A 26,537-nucleotide genomic window follows, 5' to 3' on the forward strand; every position below is an offset into this window, starting at 1 on the left:
GATCTCAGCACCCAATCCCAACTGAGATAGCTGGCATTTTGTAAAATCAGGGACTGTGAATATAAAATAATCCTCATCTTGCTAGAGGTGATCTCTCAAGATTTGCATGGAGTATCCTTGTGATATTGCTATGCTTACAAGGATCTCACTTTGTCACTTCTCATACTCATCAGGAAAAAAGAAGTTCATCAGTTTAACATTTTCCAAGACTATTAACTTTCACTTAGAAAAAATGTGCAAAATACCTTCCTCTATTTAAAACCAGCAATCGGGACCCATTATATTCCCTGTAGCAGAAAGACTGAAAGGCACCACATTCCAGACCATACAGAAAACCGTCTGAAATTCCAAATTTCCTCACTTCAGTCTACACACACCACCAAACCCTAGCATCCAGCTGTTTGTAGAGCTCATGTGTTTCCTGAAGATGAAAACTTTTGCTTTGTGGCAACCTTTGAGCATCCATAAAAGCTCAGATGGTGGATGAGAGCAGATTGTGTGGTGCTGCCCATCTGCCCATCGGATGCCCGGGCTCACTTTTTAATAAGAGCAAGGAGCTGGTTGTAATGTCATGCAGTCATAATTCTTGGCAGTTGCTATAGTTCATATGTTTATTGGAAGCTGAAGCTTTGGAGCATTTTTCAGATGTCTTTACACTTCCTGTTTCAGTGCTTGGGATTTTTTTTTTCCTCAGCTGAGCTCTCAGGGTCCCAAAGCTCTGTTTATTAGGGAAGGAACCATGTGTCCAGTGGAGTTTTTCATGGAAGGAGTGACTATACTGAAAAAAGGTGAGCAAATCCAGGAGCACCTGCCTGAGCAGTGCATGCTTGTAAATTTAGAGGGTTTTTAGATGTTTTGAAAAGGGCAGGGAGATAACTTTTCCTGCAGAAGAGCTGGGTATGGAGTTTTGGGGATAATCTGAGAGATGTTGGACTTTCACTTAGAGAGAAGGCGAGTTGTGTCAGACTGACCTGGGAGAAGGCAGCACTTTCTGCTGTCTGAAGTGGACTGCAATTAAATAATCTCTCAGACATTTAGGGGTTGCATTGAGGCTTGGAAGCACAATTTGAAACAGAGCAAATCATAGGGCAGCTGCAGTCAGGGGAGAGAATCTAGCTGGTTCATCCACAACATTTCCTTGTACCACATGCTATCTCAGCCACATGGATACTTTAGGAGAAGGCTCCAGAAGTTCTGAAGGAAGTATATCCCTCTCCAGTCCTGTTCTCCATCCCCTGTGCACTGAGTGTTCAGCACTCCTGTTCACCTAAGTCAGGCTGGCATGTGCTCCCAGCCATGAAATGAGGACAGTGCTCCTTGCTGTGCAGTGATGAGGGGGAGGAGATGCTCCTGGGGCTTCACAGCCCTTGGAGTGGGCTTTGGAACCTGCAGGGAGGATGATTTCCAGGCTTTTCTGGGGCAGCCCTGAAATGCAAGAGACAATATACACAAGCCTCCCTCATTTCTTCTTTTCCCATTCCTTCCATCTCAATTTAGGATGCAGGACAGCAATGAGAGAGGATGCTTGGAATCCCCACTCTCACAGCCCCAGCCTCCTGAATAAGCAGAGTAACGCTGGAGTTTCCCCTCAGGAAGGTGACATGGTATAAAATTTCTTCTAGGACAAAATTCCTTCTCTTAATAAGACCCCCATTGAAATAACCAAAGTCCCAGAGCTGAGATGCAGCTGGCCCATGTGCCCAGGAGAGCATTTCAGAATACTTTTACCCAACAGTTGGTCTGAGATCAAACAGACTTGGCATTGCGCTGTTTCCTGGATAACACGCCGTCATTATTTATTCATCTGAATCAAAGTGCTTGATGTTTTCATGCTATCAGTTAGACAGAGCCATATCGTCTGCCTCCCTTTTTTTTTTTATTAATTTGTTGTGTTTCAAGAAAGTTTTGAAGCTGTTGCAGTGGGAAATCCATAGCTTAAGTGGCAGCTTGCTCATCTTTTATTTATTTTTGTAATAATCCCGTTGTTACTCATTCAAAGCTCCAAAAGATCCTTGTCCTCAATCAAAAGTTTCGTGTTTGGATGAGGCTGTAATGATGACTTCTAGAAGAAAAGCATGCTTTCCTGGCTTTGAATAGGTACTGTCATTTTCTTTGCTTTGTGATTTAAAGAGATACAATGTGTTTGGTCAAAAGCAAGTAATTTTAAAATTGGCTTTTATATTTGGATTAAGAAGACCATATAAAATTCCAATTTTTTTTATTTATTTTAAAAACACAAACACAGGAATGTCAAGCCAGTGGGAGAAGCAGCAATGGGATGTGATTAGGGTGATTTCTGGCCTGTTTCCCATCATTCTTGGAGAGAAAATATTTTTTCCCCCTATGAAAAATGGTGATTTTCTCTGATAACTCTGTTCTCTTTTCAGTTTGGAGGCTTCTTTGTTGCAGAAGGAAATTTGTAACTCAAAGTAGATGCTCTTTACTTAAATGCTTCTCTATTGGAAAAGCATTTTTCCATAGAAATAGAGTTTCAATAGGAAATTTGCTGTCAGCTGTTCCCCATGACAGGCAATGCTGCTCCCCCTTCCCCTCCAAAGGGTGGTTTCATACAGAACCTGCACTTCTGCAGATCCATACCAGTGCTGTGGTTTTATAAACACATTTCCCTATTTTGAAATGTTTTCCTGTCTCCTGTTTTTGTGTAAAACATCCTCACAAAGAGGGAGGATGATTAATTGGAAACTACAGAGGAAACTACAAAATCAATTGCACTCAAAGAACTGTCTAATGCAGAAACTAAACAAATAAAAACCCCCAGAGGATTATATGGCTTTTTTCTCTCTCCTTATTCAGTCATCAGGCTCTTACTTGTTACTTGTAAGATTTTTCTGTCACTAAACTATAACCTTTTATATTTCACCTTATTGGTGCTCAGCTGCACATTATCTGTGAACACAACAAACAATATTACAAAAATAGCTGAAAACTGTCTTGATGGACTGCAGAGTTATTGGGATTCTTTACACCAAAAGGAGTTCTGATCCCCAAACTCATTGTGCTTCTTTATAATATTAATCCATAAGATTTTCTGCTCATAAATAACTGTGAAATGACTGAACTTTAAAACATAAGGCATCTTATGTGCTAAACCTCATGGAAGAATAATCTCTTGATAAATTTAGTTTTAAAGTAACGGAAGCATAGATGATTGCAATTCTATTTTCAGACATGCACAGTAAAACTTTTCTATTTTGTTTGTAGCAAAGCCAGTTTAAGCCAGGACCTCCAAATAAAGATGGGGATGTGAGAACAAGCAGGGCTGGTGGGGTGAACAGCCCTGGCCCTGGGTTTGGAGGGAGTTGTGTGAAGATGAACCCAGATTGTGTGAGATTAAATGTGAGATTTGAGCTGGTTGGTGCTCCAGTCATGTCAGAAAGTCTGGGAGAGCAGGGCCTGTGTCTCTGCTCTCCATCTGAGCCACCAGAAGCAGAGCACACTGAAACCATCAGATCTGGGATCATTCTGTGGGCATTGGGTAAAACAGAGGCAGTGATGTCTGCCCTATGCAGGCAATACCTAAATAACAGATACAAGTAGGCCAGGCACTGAGATGTGCTTTGGGTATGTAAGGAGAAAGGCGTTAAGATAAATCAGCAGAACTCTATTTTTTAGCCACTGTGAGGCTAAATGTGAAGCATGTGGACTGGGATTCCCCATTACTTTGTTAATGTGAGTATTCAATTTAATTTCAGTTCATCTGGGAGAATCATAAATGGTAAGAATTGAGAGGATCAGTAATGCTTTTAATGGTCTGATCTTTCAGGCTTGATGTTCTTCTTGCTTGGGCCTCAGGGCTGGCTTGCAGGCTCTCCTGGGGGTTTTGTGATGGTGTTTTGCACAGCTCCCTTTGCCAGCAACATCCCTTCAGGGGACAAAAAGGTGAGGCAGAAGTCAGAACTCAAGGACCTTAGGGGTCTTTTCCAGCCTAAATGATTCTGTGATTCTAAGCCATGCTGAAGGCCAAGGCTGCAGTGCAAAGCTCCAATCTGCTCTGCTGTGACTGTGTCTTCCAGGACATCCTTCAACTTCTTTGCAGCTCAGTGGCTTGGAGAAAAGGGAGAGGCACAATTTCCATAAAGGATGGTGTGGATTAACCTTGTCTGGCTGCCAGGTGCCCACCAAGCTGCTCTCTAACTCCATCCTCCTCAGACTGGATTAACCCACCATGGATGGCTATTAAGCAATCTAATAAACAAAAGATGGTTAATAGGCCTTTGGAGGGTGTGAAATATATCCTGGGGACAGGGACAAGGGGAATCTGTGAAATGCCATCCAAATTTCTTTTTTTCTTTCCTCCACTTCATTTCTCTCTTTGTCTGACAGCAGAGATAGGCTGGAGAGAGCTGGCATCTAAGACAGCTGTTCTGGAGTTAGAAGTTTTGGGAATAATTTTGGAAGGAAAGTAGAGACAGGGAAGAGTATTTTGGAGCCAGGCTAAACATTTATGTGGGAAAAGAGGAACAGTGTGATCCTGCTTTTTCTGCCTTTAAAACATTTGCTTTGTTACAATCTGCAAGACAAGCCCAAGACAGGAATAGGAAAGTGGCTGTGCGCTAGGACAGATGTGCACTTTCAACTCTGTTTTGGATTGTTTTGTCATGATCTCCAAGAGTCATGGATGCCACTAGGCCACATTTCACTCTACTTTTAAAAATATTACCTCAAAACCACTTCTGCCCATGTAACTGCACAATCCAGACCTCAAATACCCCTTTAATTTGTAGAAACACAATGTAAAGCATTAAATATTTTCTAGATTTGTGAGTCTGAGAGTATCAGGATAACCTGTGTGACCTCGTTTCTGGGAACAACATGGTTGTCATTGACTAATTAAATGTATCTCATTTGTTAAAATTGAAGATCTATATTGTGTTCTAAAGTAATTGTGTGCCCTGGAAAGTTGTTATAGAAGTGCTGGGGTTTGCCACACACTGGAATGGAACAGCCCCTTGGTCCATTCCTTTGCCATCATAGGGTTGGAGGTGGCTGATCTCTATTTTTGAAAAGAGTCAAGGCAGAATTACAACTACCACACCTCACACACTTTGCATCATATTCCACGGTGGTCTGAATTTTGGGGAGGGACATCTCTCAGTCCAGATGCCCCTGCCCTGCCAGAGAGAAGCAAACAGGCAAATGTAGACACAGAGTCCCCAGGTACCTACAGGCACATATCAATACCAGAATTTTGGCGTCACAATAAACAAATTGAATCATCAGAAGCTTTGCAAGGGTCTAAAGCATAGTTTAGCTCTCTGAAGTAGACATTGAAAACAGGAGAGATGACTCATGCCCTAGCAGTGCCTATTTATCCCTGAATGTGTAACATCCTGCGCTTCTTTGGTTTGGCTAATCTATTCCAATCCATCAGAGAAGCTACATTTTAGTGGATTCATTCTATTCTGAGAATATGAGGCTATTTCACAAGAATTGCATGTCCAATATATATATTTTTAGTCAAAATTATCTAGAATACATTTGCCCTGTCTAAGCTTAGGAACTACACTTTGGGATGGATAAAGAAGCAGGTGGATGTAGAGAGGGGCAGGCAGTACTTGAATCATGAGACTTGTACATGGCAGATTAAAAATTAACAAATCTGATCAAAATCTTCCATTGCCTTGTCAAGTTTGTATTTTTAGTTGGAATTATATTGAAAAAACAAAAAGAAAATCTGAATGTTCAAGCAGTACATTCTGCATCATTTTAGGACCCTGTTAGGGTAGGTGATAACTCATAGACAAAATTTCATCTGGGGACTCTTAACCCCAGTATTTGTATGTATATAGGAAGAGATTAGGTCAAAATATTGGATGATCTCTCTCTGGAATTGCTGTTTATCACTGCTATTAGTAACCACACAATCACACCACAGAATGGCTTGATTTGGAAGGGACCTTATCGATGATTTTTTCCAGCCCCCTGCCATGGCCATGACATCTTCCACTAGATCAGGTTGTTCAAATCCCAACCTGGCTTTGGACACTTCCAGGGATGGGGTGTCCACAGCTTCTCTGGGCAACCTGTGCCAGGGCCTCCCCACCCTCACAGGGAAGGATTTCTTCCTAATACCAAATCTAAACCTACTCATTTTCACTTTAAATCAAATCCTCCCTGTTCTAACTCTACATGTGCTTGTCTAAAGCCACTCTCCAGCTCTCTTGGAGCAGCTTTAGGCACTGGGAAATTCTGTCAGTTCTCCCTGGAGCCTTCTCTTCTTTTAGCCAGCTATTGCAGCCTGTCTTCATAAGAGAAGTGCTTCAGTTCTCTGACCATCTTTGTGGCCTCCTTTGGACCTGCTCCAACAGGTCCAAGCTTTTCCTGGGTTGGGGGTCCCATATGTGGCTGCAGCACTCCAGGTGTGGTCTCAGACCTGAGAACCTTTTTCCACTTGCTGGTCACACTTCTTGTGATGCAACCCAGGACATGGTTGGCTTTCTGGGCCAACCAAGTAATGAAAAAGTTATTTTTAGGAATAATGTTCTTTGGGTTATTTCGATTTTTTTTTTCTTACAGGAAGTGCAAGCAAGTTCCCAAAATATGGAGCTAGTGCATTTTCCATTTAGAAAACACTGAGCATTGATACCATCATTAGATATTTCCCTTTCACAGGCCACTTGATGTATTATTTTCTGGTTTGCTCATTGACTGTTTGGTCCCATAAGCTAAATTAAGCAAGGAGCCACAGCAGGGTTTGCAATGCTGGGCCTCTATTGTATCCTTCCAGTGCATTGTGCCTCAGGCCCAGCTGAGAATTACCAACCACTCGAGCATGCACCGGTGACACATAAATGCATGTTTGGATGTAGCCTGTTAGTAAATGCAATGTCCCCAGCAGTTTTGTTTGGATGATTGTATTATTGCTAATTAACAGAAAATGTCATGACTTTTGGAATAGAATTGCTTGTGCAATGAGTTATTCACTCTGAAAAATCCTCCCATGTGAAAAGATGAAGAAATTGTACAGGGGAGAATGGGAGGGATGCTTGGGATTGCCACGGGGTTCTCGGAAGCGTGAGTCTCATTGGCATCAGTGGGACATAGCCAAAACCACTCCTGGTAATGTGACTCACTCATCTACCTCTAAAATCATCCACATTTACCACTCTTTAAATGCTCCTCATCATTTGCTCAGATGCACTTTGGGTTTTAGTTAGTGTCAGGAGAAATAAAGTTTAATTCAGCTAACCTACCAGCAAAATGTAGTAGATGGAAGGCGGCAATCTTGGTGATAACATTAAAAGGCTACTAGATATTTAAAAAAAAAACAATAAAAAATCCCTGGCTGCTCTGCCTCCATGTTTCTGTCAGACTAATTTACATAATGATTTAGAACATTATGTAATTCAAATCAAATCACTGTCAGTCAGCACCAGCATCCATTGCATCTTTTCCATGGAGCTACGCTCAGTGGCTGAAGCAAACTTCTTTGAAAGGAACAGCAGAAGACAAATAACTCAGTCTCTCCAGCGCCAGGGGTCTGACCCACTGCCTATTGCAGTCACACAAAATATTCCCCTTGACTGACACGAGCTGAGGATTGCACCCCCAGAACCTATGTAAGCTCTTAACTCTGATTCCTAAACTTGGCAAACAAACCCAGGCGGTTTTCAATCGCAAACAGGCAGAATATCCCTCCCCTCTGGACAGCAATAATCCCTCTCTGTCTCTCGGTGGGGGAGGGGGTTGAAATCTCTTCCATCAGAGTAGAAGAGCCACCAGCTTTATCCAAATAGTGTTGCCAAATTTACAGTGCACTGAATAATGAAGCAAATCTTCAATATATTCCAGCAAGCATCACCTCCCTGATAGGTTCCGTTATCCTTCCTGAGTCTCCATCACCATTACCTGAAAAGATAATTTTGCCAGTGCACTTCTAAATCTGTGCCTTTTTATTTTTTTCTCTTTTGAATTTTGTGGCCAAAGCAGTGAAAATATTTGCCAGTAGCTGGGGCTCCATTAACAACAAAAATTATCCAAAATCCACAGAGACTCTGTATCCTTGTCCAGGGTCACCCACCATCATAGACAGAGATGCTTTGCTTGGAACAAAGAGAAGAATAAAGTAGTAGTGACAAAATCTCACAGAACTGGTGTGAATGTCACTTGAGAGTTATTGCTGTGGGCAAGGACAGGTTTGTGAAAAGGTTATGTTTGCCTGGAATAAAGCAGGTGGGAGGAGGAGAGAATTTTCTTGGCTAAGGCATAGGAAAAGGATAGAGGTAGAGAAGGATGGGAAGCTGGGTATGTTGGAGGTGTATGGATAGGGTGGAGCTTAGTGAAGGAAGTGGTTTTGGAGCAAAGTGCTGTTGCAGACTTGCAGGACCTGCTGTTTCACCTCATATCAGCCAGATGCAGGAGGGGGACCACCCTCCAACAGCTTAACTTTATATATATATGTTATATATATTTGGGTCTGTCTCCGCCAGCCTTTCACATCCAATTTTTTCTTGACCCTTCACCTCAGTCCCTTTTTGTTGCTGTCACTTGAATGAAGGAAAACCTAAATTGCTCTATTCACTATTAAAAATGAAGTTTAGTTGTTATGTCATGTTTGTCTCTTAATTCAGTGCTACCATTGTGAAAGAGGCCCTGGCTTTGCTTACAGAGTTTCATCCATCTCTCTTAATGTAAACATGTCAGTTCTGATGATTGGCTTTTATGAGTCTGTTTGTTTTCTGCTGATGAAATGTGTCTCCATAACTTAGATGGGAGGGATCAGGAAAGCCTTACCTATAACTGTGGTAATACATCAGACAGCTCTCCAGACAAGGCTCCTTCTTCCCTAGAAGCATGCAGCCAAGATTTTGCTGTCTAGCCTAAAGCTGCCTTCTTTCTCTGGCATAACCATCCCATAATGGCACCAGAATATATTTTAATAGCTGTTTTACAGCTTCCTTTATCCGTCTTTATGTCTTTACAAAACACTCTGTGAATAAAATGGACCAGATTTGATATATTTTATTCATGTGAGCATTCAAAGCACCTAGTGGTGTGAGCATTGTGTATTATGTTTGGCGCAACATGGAGTTCTCCTGTAGATTTCTTATTTCTTGTTCAAAAGCTAGTGACTGCATCCTGAGCTGAAAACATCCCTCTTTCTTGGTAGCTCTTTCCAAGCTCTGTTGGTTCAGAGTAGCAAAGGAGAAATCTTTCTGTGTAGTTTATAGTAAAATAACTCTGAGGCCAATTTCTAGTTAATTACAATAGACATGAAAACCTATTGGGTGCAATGAATTATAATTCTCAGCAAAATATAGAGATCTGCATTGGTAACTATAATGTGCTGTTTCCCTCTTGCTTATTTATGTCATTTGGTTGCAGAGTAATTTGAAATAAAGACACCTGCAAAGAAAGCAGAATATTTTTAGCTCACTAAAAATATTTATTTTATCATAAGAGAAGACTTAGTGCCAGCATTTAATTCTTGGCAAAAATTTTATCATTCCCAAATACCCTTCCAATATCAGGATGAAATATTCTGAATTCATTTCCTTTAGCACATGGTGGCTTTCTGCAGACTTTATTTTTTCAGTAAGTCATTGGCAATGTCAGAATGCCATGATTCTGATGAGTGAGCAGCCAGCAAAACCCATTAAACTGGATTTAAAAGAAGATACTGCCTAGGCAGAGCTGGTCGTGACAAAAGGCCTGTGGGTCTGTGAATCTGAAGTTTTGTTTTGGACATTTTGTGCTGTTTTGGTTTTGTTTTCCCCAACAATTCGAATGCAATGAGTTCTCTTACATATTTATTTCTTCCCCTGGTCAGCATTCGTGGTGAGCAAGAGGGCTTGTTTTGGGAAATGTGTTATGCAATGTCATATCAACCTGCAGGTTGGCCTTGTGACACGGGCAGCAAGAGGAACTCTGGCTCAGATCTCCTGCTGTGTCAGCTTGGGCAGGTTTCAACACTGTGCTTTGCCTAGGAGAGCTCCAGGAGCTGAACATTTCAGCCATTTCCATCAGATTTTTGTGGAATACCATTGTTTTCCCCTATGGATCAGCCATGGGAGCCTGCCTGGTCGCCACCAGGCACTGGATTCTCCAGCTGCCCTTTTTGCACCTCCACCTTGGACCTCACCCAACAGGATGTTTCTGGTTGGACAAGCATTTGCAGATTGCCTTCACAGGGTGCAAAAAGCTCAGGGTTTTGCAGCTCCCTGCAAGCCTGGTTACCTTCTAGGCCATTAGTTTAATACCTCAATTACACTCTATCTGGTGTTCATGCTCTGGTGTGAAGGTGCTCTTTTTAAAGGAAACATTTCTAGCCAAATATTCTGGGTCCTAAGAGATCAATTTCCCAGGTGTGGCTTCCCTGGGCAGAGCTGTGCTGATTTATGCCAGCTGGAGATGTGGCTGATTATGTGTGTTAAGAACATGTGCTGCAAAAACAAGCATTGTTTGTGGTCTTGAAAAAAATTATGCCTGTTGGAGGAAAAAGAAACAAACCAAATATCAGCTTAAGCAGAAGTAACGAGTGTGCTGTGTAAATTTTTGAGGACTGCCTTGATGTGAGCACACAAGCCCTCAAAGTGTGTGCTAACAGCAAGTGAAATTTTTCACTTAAAAGAGAATTTCCCATGACACCTCCTCACTGTGGAATGTGAACCGTGGTATAAATATAAGTGAATTAAGTCTCAAAAGGTTGTTTGTTTGTTTTTTTGTTGTCAGTAAAATTATGAAGTGTGTCTCAGTCACCTAGACTCCTTTAGCTTCCTGATCTTTTTGCAAAACTTCTTTATTTGATCTGAATTAAAAACAGTTCTCCATGAAGCCATTACTTAATGGCTGGAATAAAACTTCCATGTGATCCCATATCAACTTGTAGTCTTTTTAAATCTGATTAGGTGTTTGTGTTTATGTGTAAATTTATGCATATGAATTTATTAATCTAGACCAGTGACATTAAATTAGATGTGTCATTGCTCTGTTCTTTATTTCCCTAGCCTACTATTCTCATGTTTTGCTGTGCTCTGCAGGTCAAAGAAAAATGCCGAAGAGATTATATGGAAAAGGAGTGTGTGGGGGGAAAAGATGACTGTACTCCTTGTAGTCTCAGACAGAAAGAAAACCCATCCACATGACTATTCTTATTACCACAGCAGTTAGCAATGCAAAATCATTATTTAATCACAAACATTTCTTCAACAAAAGGAGAATTTAGGGCTGAGATTAGTATTTTGTAAGAGTTTGGATTAGCAGAACTGCAGTGCAAACATCTCTCTCCCCAGCCCGTGGTCTGCAGTAGCCTCCTGAGTGGCATCGTGGAAATCAGAAATGAGGACAATCCTACTCAAAATGATCCTGTCTGTAAAAGACACTTTCACGACCTTGATCTTCCAGTTTGGTTCCTTTATTACCATTGCCAAGGGCCTGAAATATAATCTCATGAGTCCTTGATACAACAGAAGGAGTTGCAGAAGGGCACGCAGGTGATGTTCTGAGATCCTGAAAGATATTTTGAACTGGAGTGGCTGAAGCCTGTGACACTAAGGTTAAAACTGCAATGCAAAACAGCATTTATCTTTCTGAATAAATACCTAAGTTGTTTGCTCTCACTTCTGGCCACACCAAAGAAAGAATTCTTCTTGGGGCTTTATTTTCATATGCATGTTTTGTTTACATAACCAGTGCATTTTATCAGCAACAACCGATGCTAACTGACCAAGCAAGAGGGAAATTTTCATTCTGTGCCTGGTGATATCACAGAAACAATGTGTTTGAAGCCTTGTACTTCAAAAATATGCCTGTGAGGAATGGAAAAATCCAGGCTCATATTGTAAACACGTGAGTCACAACAGCTATTATCTCTTAAGAAATGGCATTCCAGCCCTTTGGTTCAGTCATTGATGATTTCCCTTTTTAACTTGTGGTGCTTTCTTACCCTTTTAAGAAACATCTGGCCTAACCCTGGCTATTTGTAGAAATGTTTGCAATTCACAGATTAAAAGAAATTAGACATAGAGAGGACCCATGAAATTATCTTGTCCATTTCCTGAAAGCATGTGAAATTGAAAAAGAATTGTGCTAAATATATATATATTAAAATGTGGAACTTTAGCTTATATACAATATGAAGACAAGACGTGTCACAAATTTTCAATTGTAAGGGTGCTGAAACGTACTTTTTAAAAAAGAAAAATTAAATAGACGACTAGCAAAAATGCTAATGAAGTTTGTGTAGGATTTTCCAGTTCTTTCTAGGCAGCTACCTTTCTGGAAATTGTAGATAAAACTGAAAAGATCTGGATTTGACCAGTTTGAATTTGATTCAGTTTTCTAATGAGAGAGAGCTTTAAGCAAAAATAATTCAGTTTAGAAAAATATAATTAAAACTTCTGATGCTGATTAGGTTTTTTGGGCTATTTTATCTCCCTCACCATCCCCTATCTGTTTGTTTCTCTTTTGAGGAAAAAAATTGAGTGGTTCTGTTGCCAGAATGGCTTCTCCTGGAAGTCTTTAGGGAAGTCTGAGACTGTGTGGACAAAGCACACATTTAGGTTTCCTTAGACTGGGAAGAGTGTTAAGGTAGGACCAGCATAAGTAGCTTTTCCTGCTTGCACCGAGGTTCCTGAGTCAGAGGCAGCAACTTCTGTTTAAAATCATTTATGGACCTTTTGCCACTGCTCTGTGATTTCATTAGAAGTTTTTTCCAGTCTCATATTATTAGAAAAAGCAAACAATCATTCCCCATTCACTGCCTTGACAGAGCTCATGATCATCTGGACCTCAGCTAAAGCCCACAACGTTCTCATCTCCAGTTTAGAGACCTCCTCTCTGCCCTTCCAGCAGCCCTGATCAACCACTGGCTTTTGTTGTCCCCCTTCAGCACTGAGACAGGTTTCATTCTGGAGAAACAAAAATGGAAAGGACAAAAAAATCTCAGAGAATTCTCTGGCCACCTGTATTGATGTCATTTATGGAAAGTGAAATTCTATTTGCTGAGTCACATAGTGTTGGGTGTAGGAAACACAATTTGTGGGAAAGCTTCTAATTTCCTGTTTTTCAAGAGGAAGGGGATAAAACAAATTACATGGAGGGGAGAGGGGAAAGGACAAAGGAGAATAAATTTAACAAAAGAAGAATCTCAGAATACCCCAAACTCGAGGAAGGATAATTCATTTTAGCCCTGCTTGTTCAAACCAGCTATAATTCAGAGCATAATGTACAAGCTTCAGTAAATCATTCCTGTGTGATAGACTGTGATCAATGACAATTTAATGAATTCATTTTAAAATGAAGTCAGAATAGGAGAGACAGTAGTTATTTGAAAGCGTCCTTTACTCAGAGAAATTGAGTCAATAAATATGCTATTTGTCATGCAGAGTCCAGTTAGAGTCTTGTTTGCTAACAAAAATGCTGTCATCACAGAGCCTAATAGACGCAAACTATCTGGAACTATCCATTGTAAATAGACAAATTCCATCTGAAAGCAGAAAACAAACGTTGTGCCCGAAAAAGAGTGGGATCCTGCCCACGTTGCTGAATGAAAGAGGGTAGCCCACCTCAAAATCTACTAGTTTGTTTGTCACCAGAGTGTATTCTGATGGAGTATGAATGGCCTGGTGGTGGCAAAAATACAAGGTCTGTGTTTCTTCTGTGAAATGAGTTTTAATTGTTGCGGAGTGAGGGCTTCTCTCGCTGGAAAAACATGCCTCTAAAGTGACTTTAAATTGCAAAATGCGGCTTCAGTGAACTTGGATGGATTTGTGCAGGCTGCTAGAACAGGGATAAGCTTCATCCTTTTTCAAACAGTAGTTTTACATTAATTTTCACAGCTATCCATGTTGTTTAGGGCAGATACAAGAAGGCTTTTTGTTCGGCTGTGCTTTTCACGCTTGGTTTTATTCATGTAAGTTGAAGAGATGGGAAAATTCGTACTTGTTTTCATTCAGGCAGAGACTGGAAGTGTTAACATTGAAGTACCATCAGGACAGGATGATCAGACTTTACAGGTTTGGGTTAGAATCATAGAATAAAAGAATATCCTGAGCTGGAAAGCACAAGGATCATTGAGTCCAACTCCAGGATATTCAAATTGGTCTTGGATTAAAGGAGCCTGGTGTTCAGATATGACAAGCTGGCAGCAGTGGCTGTTCAGCATCTTGGAAGCTTGGTGTGCTTTCATGAAGGTCCCAGAGCTTTTCCAGGCACATTTGAGCTTCCATCATCCTTCAGATTTCAGGGTGTGGAGGAAAAGAAAATGCTCAAAAGTCCTGAGGAGATATCTTGAAGATGGTATTTCCTATCCCAAAGGAGAATTAAAATTATGTTACAGAAGCCTAAGACAGAGATTATGAAGATTTTTTTTTTATGGGATTTAAAAATCTAAACTTGACCCTTCACTCTTTAAATTTGGAATAGAACAGCTGGGGCATTTTTAGATTTTGCATCATGTGGCCAGACATTGGCTGATTTAGATCTGCCTTGCAGTCATCTTAGGAACATTGTTCATCCACTCCCAGAGCTGCATTTTCAAAAATGAGTTAAGAATCTAAATCTCTGTGGCTTTCAATGAAACTTAAGCTTGTGCGAATCTAAGTTACTTCTTTGGATTTAGGATCCCAAATGACTGAAGAACTGAAGAATATTCCACAGTCTATCTATAAAGTCTGTTTAGATTTGATCATGTGTGATTTCTTATTGAAATTACAATTTCAGTCATTTTTGTTTTCCTTGATGTTCTATTAACCACATAAAAACAGATGAAGAACTTCCTGATAATATATAACGAGTTCCCTGGGGGTTGAGTTTGGTGGGATTTTTTTTAATTCTGCTGGCTTTGTTCTCTCTTTCCTCACGCCGCTAACTTTTGATAACTTTTTTAATTCCAGCTGTTTCCACTACTAGGAGTAAAGACCAGTAAAGACAAAGCAGGATGAAAAGATGGCTGACTTCTTGTTACCACCGGGTACTAACAGCTTCCACCGGTTCACGCCCGAGTCCTTGGCTGCCATTGAGAAGCGAATTGCAGAGAAGCTGGCCAGGAATGCCAAGCAGGAATACAGAGAGCAGCTGGGCGAGGAAGAGAAGCCTCAGCCTCAGTTTGACTTGCAAGCTTGCAAGAAGCTGCCTGATATCTATGGGACTGTTTCTCCAGAGCTCATTGGGGAGCCCTTGGAGGACATCGACCCTTTCTACAATGATCGCAAGGTGAGCACCAACCTAAAGCTAAAGCATGACCTCTGCTTTGGGTGCTCTGCTTGTTATCTTTCTACAAAAAGTAAAAATTATTCTTTCCCAGATTAAGGATCAGAATGTTGTCATGAGCAGGGCTCCCAGAAAACATCTAAGCAGGAGGGCAAAGAGGGATAAAAAGCATAATTTAAACTTGTGTGTTTTCAGATAACCCTGAGAATGAATATACAATATCTGTAATGAGCAGAGCAGTAGCTGAGTTAATTTAAGCCAGATATCTGCCCTATCTTGCCTTCTGCATGAGCTGTAGCTTCACAGGTCGGTTGTTTATCACTTAAGCCCCTTAATGTTAAGGGCTTCTGGGTGACTTGAGCCTTGTGCGAGCACTCTGCACAAGAGCAGGAGGCACCTTCACAACCGTTCCTGGAGAGCAGCAGCTCTGCTCCTGCTCAGGAAGAGCAAAACTCCATGTGAGATGACCAAACCAGAGCAGGAGGGAGGTGTGAGCAGCATGTGCAGTGCTGGCACTTTGCAGAATGGTGAACTTTGTCCCAAAGCGAGCATCACCTGATGAGGGATCACGTGCAGGCTGGACCAAAGCCACAGCAGTGCAAACAGCTTCTGTCAAAAGGCTGTTGACAGCAGAGCTGGGTTGGTTGCTTACTACAGTTCATTCCCCTTTCCAAGCATTTCACAAAACAGAGGACAAAATAAAGCTTGGAAGCCCTTTGTTTTTTTAGGCAGCTTCCAGTTTTTTCAGGTCCTGCTGTTCCTGGTTTTGGGCTGTGCTATTTCCTGTAAACAATGAATTAATGTGACCATAATGGTACTTCTATTTAAACAGTGTAGAGGTAGGTGCTAGAGCTACAGAACAAAAGTTAAATGGATAAAGACAAACAGATTACTTACCTGGAAGGGGCAGAATTAATTTACCTTTTAATTTGCCTGCTATCCCTGGGCATAAGCAACAGGATATAGATTTGCAATTTTAGTGCCATGAAGTTTTTAGACTCAAGGTGTGTGAATTGCTTAGATTTTATATATTGGGTGTCTCAATTCTGTCTCTGAATGAATATTAGTTTATCTATGCCTGGTGGGGCATCTTCAGAGCTCTGCAAATTGGGTCAGCATCAATTCACTTTTGTTTTTGGTTTAAGATAACTCAGAGAATTGTTTTTCTCTGGCCATATTCATCTGAGCACAATGAGAGTGCTTCAGTGCCCAGGTCAGATCCTAGTGTGGAACTGTGCCTCCTACAACTTTTTGCTTGGTGAGACAAAATTGAGAGCAATAAAGTGTTCAAAGTAGAGAAGTTGGGTCAACAACATAGTGAGATCTGGAGCACCTGGGAAGAAGAGCATCACATAATATCTTCCACCACATTTCAGTCTCCAGGTAATTTTTTATTTTTGAAGGTGATTCTGCTCTCTTCCCAGCCCCGTGGTGGAGGTGATGACACAGGACCCACTAAGGGTTGAAGAAAGAAAAAATACTTGGGATATTACAACAGGACAGTCAGTTCTGTAGGGAAGGCCTTGGACAAAACTTTTCACCAAGTGAGAAGAATTTTGGGGGTCTTGGAAGGGGGGAAAAGTATGGGATGCTGGCAGGAATTTCCTAGTGGGATGTGAGCTGGAAAAGCTGAGCATAAATGAAAATGATGAATGTTCTCATTTTCTGTTTTGTTTTCCAGACATTTATAGTACTGAACAAAGGGAAGACAATCTTTCGATTTAGTGCCACTCCTGCCTTGTACATACTTAGTCCTTTCCATCCAATCAGAAGAGCAGCAATTAAAATTTTGGTACATTCATATCCTTTCTGTTGATTTTCCTCCTCATGTATTTTATATGGGTTTTAAACACAGATGGATGGAAGTCAGAAACCATTTTATTTCATTAAGCTGTTTTAAATCTTCTGGCTGAATTTGCCTGCACAAGCAGAAATGCACTTGGATTTTCGGTTTGTTTCATTTTATATTGTTATGTGAGCTATAAAAATGACTGTATCATACTGCTGGCATCAGATAATGTGAACTGCACTGGAGACTCTGGTGACTTTACTCAGGATTAAAAGATGGGAAGGGACTGATCATCTTTACTGAAGGGAAAGTGGGTGTAGTACCTCAGAATGATGTCAACCAGGAAATTGTTCTGATGGATTCTTTTACCAAGTTTGTTTATTCTCCCACAGGATATGTTGTCCACAAAATCTGCAGACACAATTTAATTTTGAACTGCTTCAGTTCAGAATTTTTTTTTCTCCTGAAACGGAATATTTCAAAAATTGTTCTGTTGATTCTTTTCTAATTTGTTTATTTGGATATGTTGTCCAAAAAAAAGGCACAGGCTGTCCTGCTGGACTTTTCAATTGAAGGGCAATGCCTGATTTCCTGTAGCTCTGGTTCTGAAGTCGTGCAAGACAGGCTGCAGTGGTTGGTTTTGGCTTGTTTTTTACACACAACCCCAGAAACATTATATTCTCACATAGTCACATCTCTCTGGAAGGCCAAACTGACCCAAATGTTCAGCTTTGTGTGAACATTACTAAAAACACACCTTTTTTCATGACTTGGCTGCTTTCTCTGGGGTGCACATGGGAGACCAGGCAGTGATAATTCAAAGACTTCACATGCTGCTCTGATCATTCTGTGATGTTTTAGTGATGGAAGTCCCTCATCTGCAATGCTCATGTCCACCACAGAGAATAAATGAATACTAAGTAGTTAGCATCTTAAAAAGACTGGTTAATTATCAAATTTCAGGGAAAACAAATAGGGAAATAAATTAGATTCCCACTCCTTACAGGGAGGAGAAAAAAAAGGCGATACTATAGATATTCTATCAAAAGGAAAAACAGGTGAAGCTTCTGATTGCAATAATTCTATGCAAAAATGAATATGTGTTATCAGCCAAGATATTATTATGGTTACTAAGAATACACTGTAGAATTCTGCAGAGAGATGAGCTGGTGGATCAGATTATGTGTGCACACAATGCAGCACATGCTGCTGCATACCCAGAGCCCAACCAAGTTTTTTAGGCACAGTCACCTCAGCACAGCCTTGCTGAAGTTAATCAAGGTCAATGCATTTGCCCAGGTATGCATAAAGTAAGAATCTGATAACTGAGCTTCTCAGGAAGTTGAGAGTATTGCCTCCAGCTTTGGAAGTTTGTTCTGTCTTCTCCTCCCTTTTTTTCTTGGAGGCTTCACCAAACAAGTTTTCTTGTTTGGTGAAGCCAAGAGGTCACAGGAATGTGTAGCATAGGAGCTACATGCCCTTGGTAGCAGCTGAATAGAAGATAAATAAGCAAGAAATCCTTACCACATCACTTCCAAGGATAAAGACCACAGAGGAGAGCATTTAAGATATCTGTCAGGAAAGTAATATGGTCAGATAAGGTGTGTGAGATTTTGGGAATGGCAGGTCTCAATGCAAACATAAGTTTAGCTTCAGAAAGACAGAAATTATCACCTGTGTTGATAATTTTGAGAGATCCAATAGCCCAGTCTTTGGCAGGCACAGGCAGGAGACAAAAATTCCAGTCCCAGTGAGACAAGTAAGATCCTGCATTAGGCACTGATTTGTTTTCTGTCAATAAAGACCTTTTGTATCAACCTGAAATACCAAGGCCAAGTGGCTGAGCAGGCAGTCAATATCCCAGGCAGAAAGGAGCCCGAACCCGCAGGTACTGAAGCAGATAATATCCCAGACATGGACCTGGGACCCAGAGCTATCCTCTTGCGTGACTGTAATCAAGCAATCTTTATTTTCCCCAGGGCAAAAGCCTAAAAGGAGCATTAGCAAATGCTGCCCTGTCACGTAAATATCCGTAGCAGCTTCTTTAGTGGATGCCATATTTCAATTTCCAGCCATTGAGTGCACCATGAAGGCCAACAGTGGAACAGAATAGAGAGGACAGAATAAAATCACCCCACAAAGAAGCTGTGGGGGTCACATTTCCTGGTTTTAAGTGGCTGTATGTGGAGTTCTTCCTCTGAGATGTCTGGCAGGATGGATGCTATGTGTTCACTGCTCATCCAGCCAAAACGGAGAGATACAGTCTTTCAAAAATACACCCTTCCAAGGGGAAAAGCTCCCACAGCCTCCTATTAATGTTTATTACAACTAATAATGTGTCTTTAAACCCCTTCTAGGTATTTCTCCTCTAATTCAGGGTCTGTGAGGTCTCATGGGTGGTCCAGGGCCCACATGGCTGCCCAGAAGGTGTCCCTGCTCCATTCCTGTCCCAGAGGACATGGGGAGTACAGGGTTGAATCTCCAATGGGATGAACACTTTTTGTCTTCTGCATCATTATTAGCTGTTATTAACATCTTTATCAATTATCTCCACCTTTTAATGAGATTAAATTGCTGGTAACATTTCCTTGATGCCTTGTGTTTAAAAGACTCCTCTTCTTGCCTGCAAGCCAAGGATCATTTTGTGGCGTCCTTAGTTTCTCCTAGCAGTTTGGTAGCCTGTACAAAATCTGTAGCAATTCTAATTTCTAGTTTTTCTAGATTTTATAGCTAGTTTTTCTCACTTTACCACTGATCCAGGCTGGAGTTTTGGTAAAAATGACCTTCCTTGGTGCTAGAATTATGGATTCTGGTGCATCAGAAAAAGAAAAATAATCTTTTTACAGAATTTCCAATCTTTGTCCATATTTTCTGCTTGCAGCTTTCCTCCCATCCTATTTTGCACACTTTCCATAAGGCAAAATGAGATCTTGTGAAGCACCAATTATACATTCTGTTCATTGGGACTAACCTTTGCTTGCACATATTATATGTAATTTGGCAATGATCACCTAAAGAGCCTCTAGTATTCAGTCTGCTAATTAACAATTATCCATCATAATGAAGTCTAGAATAGAAGTGTGCTGCATTTGACTCGATATCTTTGTGCTAGGAGATAAAATTTATAACTTTTAGAATGGGTTTGTGCAAAGGCTATTCTGTAACTTCAAATTGGAAATAATAGGCTTAATTTATTGCAGAAAGGATCCTGATGAGTAGCTTAGTATATTTAGTTTGTAGGCTTTGGAAAATTTGATTTAATAGCAGTTCTAAGATAGGGAATGGACAATGCTGCTAATACAGCTTATCTCAGTTTTTATCTTCTTTGCTTTGTCCTTTCTGAGTAGATCATCATCATGGACTTTTTCTAATTCAAACAATTGCATTTGATTTCAGGTAGGAATGCTAATTTTCATTCTGTGGGGATTTCTGTTTTCTCTTTCTAATTTAACACCAGCGACTAATTTTGGTGCATAACCAACTGAAATGTTTCATTCTCTCCTGTTCTTTGTAGTTTTCAGTTTGGTGATGAAATCCAGATTGAATTTGTAGTGTGTTTCTTGTCCCAGAGCTGACCCTTACATTTTCAACCTGTGTTTTCTGGTTTGTTCTCTTTGGTGCTTGAATAAGGAGATGATGACACCTGCCTGCAAGTGAGCATTTGGGAAAGCTGTTAGATTCAGTTTGTATCACAAGGAAACAGGCATATAGAGATCAAACCAGTGACCCTAAATTCCAATAGAGGAGTTTATTTTCTTGGAATTGAAACATGCTATTTGTCTGACGTGGTCTGAAGATAGCACTCTGGTTTCCTATGCTTCATCCACAGCAGTTCACTGGAGTTGAAAAAGTAATCCAGTGTTTTCTAGGCTAGCTGGAACTTAATAATTATATTAACACGAATGAAAAAACTTACAGAAATATATCTGAAGCTGATATGAGCAAATGTGAGTGGATATCAGACATCCTTGCCAGTCTTTCAGCAGGAGGTGTTGGGCCAGAAGTGGAAGATGTTTGTGAGATGAGCAGTCCCTGTGAGTTCAATTACTGCCTTCTGTGGTGGCCCTGGGGAATCCTCAGGTTGGTTACTACCAATTTAACCTTGCAGTTGCTTATGTGGCCCATTGGAAAACGTTCCACTTTGTATTCAGCAGAGATTTTGGCTCTGCAAGAGGATAAATTTAATGCAAATATTTCAGGAGGTAGGTTTGAAACCAAATCCTTCAATCACTATTCTCAAACAAAAAATAACACAAGCAGAATCGACTACAGAGATTAAAAAAACCCAACCCAAACAAAACCAAATTTCTTTTTTAAAAAATCTTTTTCACAAAAAGGCAAAAGAAATTTATTTTTGGGTTTTACTTCTATTCCCAGGGAAGGGTCCCTGCCTGCTGATTGGGTTGCAGGCTGTTTTCCTTTGCCTTATCTTCTGTAGTTAGATTTTCCTGGTTGCATGAGACCAGTTATTGATGCAGGAGAATCCCATCGTATTTTGTAATTTTTTTACAGAAAGTGGCACGTGCTTTTAGGAGAGCCATCCAGTGAATTGTGTTTTCAATTTCAGGAATTTGATTTAGGGTGCTTTTTATGTTTATGGTTTCAGCTTAGCAGCAAAGTGTGTGAACTGTGCACTGGGAGGTTTGTTTGAGCCTCCAAGTAGGGAATCTGATCCCTCAGCAGAGGCAGAGAGCCCTGCAGACCAAGGCTGCCTATTTGCCCAGCGGATTTGCAGACCAAGCCTTAAAATTAGTGCTCTGAAACTCATACTTGCTTTTGGTGAAACTTTATACTGAAAGCGAGACCTCAAGCCCTTTAAAGAGATTAGAAAGACCAGATTTGTAACTTTCCCCTACTGCCTGAGAAATGTTTCAGGATAAAAAATGAAGTGAGAATTTGCAGACACAGGTTTTTCTGTGGATACTTAAATGAGACTAATCCCTCTTTTCATACAAAGTTGTGCACCTATGCACATTGTCATCTGACCAACACAGCTGTAAATTTGGGGAATTGTACTTTCAAAGGACTACAGAGTCAGTACATTTGTTTACTGTAAAAGGTATGTTTAGAAGATATAGGAAAAGAAAAAGAAAAGCAGGGAATGTTCCCTTATTTTTCTATGTTTATATAATGATTTGTCTCCCAATGTACTTGCAAACAAATGCTTATAGTTCTTGAAGCAACTTGCAAATTGTGATTGAGCTGTCACAAATTGTGTGAAAAGACAAAAATTTATGAAGTCTTGTATCAAATGCGTTGTTTTCCTTAATTTGCCTCTTTACATTGTTCAGTATGTTTATTATGTGCACTATTTTAACTAATTGTGTGTTCATGGCACAATCAGAGACTCCGTCATGGAATAAATATGTTGAGTAAGTATCCTTTACAGCTGCCCCATCCTCACCTCTGCCTTCCTCTTCCTCTTGTTGTGTTCTTGTTTGCATCTTGTTTGCTATTGTCTAATTTCTTTCCAGCAGTACTGACTGTGGTGTCTGCCCTCACAAAATGTTTTTCCAGGTAGTTGTTTCAGCCTGTGAAAACTCCCTTAGTAAGCAAAGTAAACATTTTTAGTCCATGAATCTCATTCTTATTGCCAAAGGCACCTTTTATGCCACATCTGGATGAAATCAAATGTTGAGGACAAACCTGTTCGAAACTTGTCAGCCTTCCACAGTTCCCATGCAACAGATTTGATGGCTGGACACATCAGAATAGGCTGATGGAGCTTAAGTTGAATTATTTCAGCGAATAGTTCCTGAACTGACTTACTTCTATCATTGATCTGAAACTTAATGGAAGCAAAAGTTTCTTTTGGACTGAGCACAGCATGAGAAGTGTTCCCCTGTAATCACTGGCAAGAATACTTTATAAGCATCAAATTATCTGGGAACACCTCTATGAGAATTCCTGTCTTTTTAGCTTGACAAGCCTTCAGGAAAAATAGCAGAGGTGCTGCTTAAAGGGGGTTATTTTTTGTTGTCGTGGGTTTTAAAATTAATTTTTAAAGAGGTTAAGGGACTTCAGTGGAATGAAAACCCATTTCATTTCTTTAAGTTGCTTAAAATATTCCTTTCAGAAACAGATACCAGATGCACAAGGTAATCAACCTACAGTGCATTAAACAATTATTTTGGCTCATTGAACCAATCAGAACACACTTTTTATTTTTGACTGACATATGATAAATGCCATCTGCTGTTTCATAGCCTGGTGGTTGGTCTACTCAGGGCTGTAAGAAAAGACAGTAAAATGCCCTTATTTAGGTTCCATAAAATCATGCAGGACACATCTTCTAGGCCATAAATTACTAATTATAGGCAGCACTGAACCAAATATTTCATCCCATCACAATAACATCCTAATCCCAGGATGTCTCTTGTGTAGTGTAGTACCCTCAAGTATGTCTGTGGCTGTCCTTTTCCCTGATGTTGTCCTTCTCCTATTGGAAACTTTCATAACCATTGCCATGATGTTTTCTGCTGAATCTCATCCACGAGATGATCTCATCAAAATTTGGCCAGTTGGTGTACAGCTGGAAATTCAAACATTCTGGAGGGAAATACCATAAATGATAATATTGTGCCTTCTGCAAGCAGGAGAATTTGGATGATTTATCAGTGCATCAAGCAGAGCATGCAGAAAACATAGAGCAGAAATGCAGATGGACTCATGCAGCATGGGGTGAATCCTTCCATGTTTCCTCTTCTCCCTTGTCCCCTCATATCTCTCAGCTTTTCCTCCTCAAGTGCATGGAATGAAATCAAGTCAAGTACTTTGGAGGAGCAAAATAACCCAATGAACTGTAATTCAAATTGATTAATATTGGATTTGGAAGAGATACATTTAATCCATTTTGTTCTGCTGTTTCAGAGACTCACAGGGGATAGAAGAATAACCTTGTGCAAATATTTGTCCTAGATCTTCTTTTAAAGCATTTTTCTTACCATTTTGAAAAAAAAAGAATCAATGCATCTTTCCCCCACTAAAAATTTTTTTAAGAACCCTGACTTCTGCTGTTAAAGAAGCTGTTCAGTTGCTGGAGGACTTTCCCCGATCCATTTAGAATTAGACAATGATTATACAATCAATTAAACCCATCTGACATGCTGAATAAATACAAGTGCTTTATCATTTTAATGAGCTTATGTACTGTTAAGTATTTTTTTTTAGTTCTTTGCATGTGTTTTCTGTGTGTATTACTGAATACACATGCTTAAAGAGACTGTCACATGGGTGACCTATATTTGAAATACCAGAGCAAAGCTAAGTAGGAGCTGTGAAAAAATTGGGCACAAGATAATGCTCAGGTATATGGTCAAAGAGGAGCTGTGAGACACATTTAATGCCCACTGCTGCACCCAAACTGTCAGGCTAATCCCCATTTTAAGATGAAACACACTGAGATTTTATAACATGTGAGTAGCACTACAGTGTGACACGATGGCAGAGGGCATGGTATCTGTGTGTTTGACCAGTTGCAGTTCAGTGTAATACAGCTAAATATATTTTATACATAATGTTCTTCCTTATATTGCCACCTTCAATTGTTCACACCTTTTTTCTACCAAACAGGAATCTGAACTGTTACAATTTTTTTAATGTGTGATGGCACCAATTGATGTTTAGGCACTGAACAGAAAACACAAACGAGTGTTTCCAGTGACAGCCCTTCACAGCATGACTGATGAGATTTGTGTTTTAGTGGATTTGAGGTGTTTGAGGTTTTTAATAGGCTTTGGTATCATCTGCATCTTCATTAGAAGAAAAGGGGTAGGGAATGCCCATGGTAGACACCAAACATTTATTTATTTTGTTAAGATATGGCCCAGAATACCCAGTCCATTGGGCTAGGTGTCTCAGGCAGCAACATTGAAAAAGAGCTGTTGTATGCCCTGAACTCTGTCTCTGATGGCAGGTAGAGCCCTGGGTGAGTACAGATCTGAGAACTATAGATCAGAGGCATTACCGTCCTCCACAGAGATTTGGCTAAATTTTATTACAAGTGTCATCTTTATTATGAAAGGTAAGATCTATGTTCTAGCCCAGATCATCACAGTCAAGAGACTTTTGGTAATAACTTAATTTACCAGGGGAAAAAAACTAGCCTTGTGTCTCCTTTACTGTCAGGCAGGTAAAAATTACTACATACGATAGTCAGGTGGGAGTTTTTCAATTCTTTTTCAGTGAGGGCATTTTGTTGTTTAATTCTCAAGGCTGATGGGATTTGCCAGAGATAGTGAAACACAAGGGAAGTTGAAGGAGAATTACCCTTTCTAGCTGATAAAAACAAGTGGTAGCATTTTTTTAATCTCCAAAATGTCTTGGGCAGGAAGAGATGAGAGGTATGAATGAACAACCACCCTCCTTCCAATTGGAGAAACAAGGTGTGGCATAATGCTGCCCAGAGAGGTTGTGGATTTCCCATCCCTGGGAGTGCTCAAGACCAGGTTGGCTGGGTCTCTGATCAGCCTGGTCTAGTGGAAGGTTTCCTGCTCATGGCAAGGGGGTTGGAAGGAGATGATTTTTAAGATCTCTTCCCACCCAAACCATTCCATGATTCCCTAATCCACTCTTGGTCCACTGGAGATGGCAGAGTTTCAGAAGTCCCACAGCCCAGCTCAGCAGTGTGATGTCCATGCTTGACTTAATGAGCGAGGATTCATCAAGGGACACCCCATGCTGGAAATTATCTTTATTCTGAGACTGTCCTGAGTATTTTGCTATTCCTTACCTGCTCCTTGGTCCACACACAAGGCTGTTCATGCACAGCCCAGTGCTGCAGCTGTGACTCACACGAGCAACCCCAGAGTTGTGCCTCTGCAGTTTCAGCTGTCTGCTGCTTGCTAATTCTCTTTCTTCTTTGGCCACTCTGTTCCCCAGGTACACTTTCACTGGCATTTACACTTTTGAGTCATTGATAAAAATATTGGCAAGAGGATTTTGCATGACAGAATTCACCTTCCTTCGGGATCCATGGAACTGGCTGGATTTCAGTGTTATTGTTATGGCGTAAGTAGCACTCCTTTATATTTTCAAGAGAGTTATTTGCAGTAGAACTTTTTAAATGGTTGCCTGGATGTTTTTTTTTTCCTTCACTCAAATTTTACTGAAAATGAGAAAAGGCTGAAGTGTATTAGGAAGAAAGATTTTTATCCTGAGTGGTTTCAGAGGAAGAAGTCAGAGGAATTCTCAGTTCTGTTCTCTGAATTCACTACACAATTTTGGAGAAATTATTTACTCTCCCTATGCTCCACAGAGAGAACTGTTTGTAAAATATCTGTAATAATATCTGCCTATCTAATGTAGTTTTGGGAAGCTCCAGACCCCTGAATAGAAAGCGTTGTAAGTGTGACTGAATACCCACGTATTTCAATCCCTATTTATACTCTATCTATCCATCACATCATCAGAGCTGTTTTCACGTCCCTGTTTACACAAACCCTTTTCACCTGGAAAGTAATTACTATTTTACTACAGAGAATTAATTTGTAGTCCTCTGAAACTTGTTATATACCTTGGAAATAGAAATTTGGACCCCACCATTATATTCCCCTTCAGCTGTATGCTTCTGCCTAGA

The 26,537-nt window shown here is 40.4% G+C and overlaps 1 protein-coding gene across 1 annotated transcript in view; it reads left to right on the forward strand.

The window, feature by feature from the left end:
* LOC115917405 (sodium channel protein type 5 subunit alpha-like) overlaps positions 1-26,537 on the forward strand; it is a 215,495-nt gene that overhangs the window by 25,729 nt on the left and 163,229 nt on the right. Inside the window, exons 2-5 of the mRNA XM_030971429.1 lie at positions 14,856-15,174; positions 16,853-16,971; positions 22,243-22,332; positions 25,841-25,969. Of these exons, the coding sequence (XP_030827289.1) occupies positions 14,908-15,174; positions 16,853-16,971; positions 22,243-22,332; positions 25,841-25,969 (605 nt within the window). The 5' untranslated portion in view covers positions 14,856-14,907. The remainder of the gene's footprint in view (positions 1-14,855; positions 15,175-16,852; positions 16,972-22,242; positions 22,333-25,840; positions 25,970-26,537) is intronic.

The sequence above is a fragment of the Camarhynchus parvulus genome, chromosome 2, assembly GCF_901933205.1.
Source record: "Camarhynchus parvulus chromosome 2, STF_HiC, whole genome shotgun sequence".
Taxonomy (NCBI): Eukaryota; Metazoa; Chordata; class Aves; order Passeriformes; family Thraupidae; genus Camarhynchus; species Camarhynchus parvulus.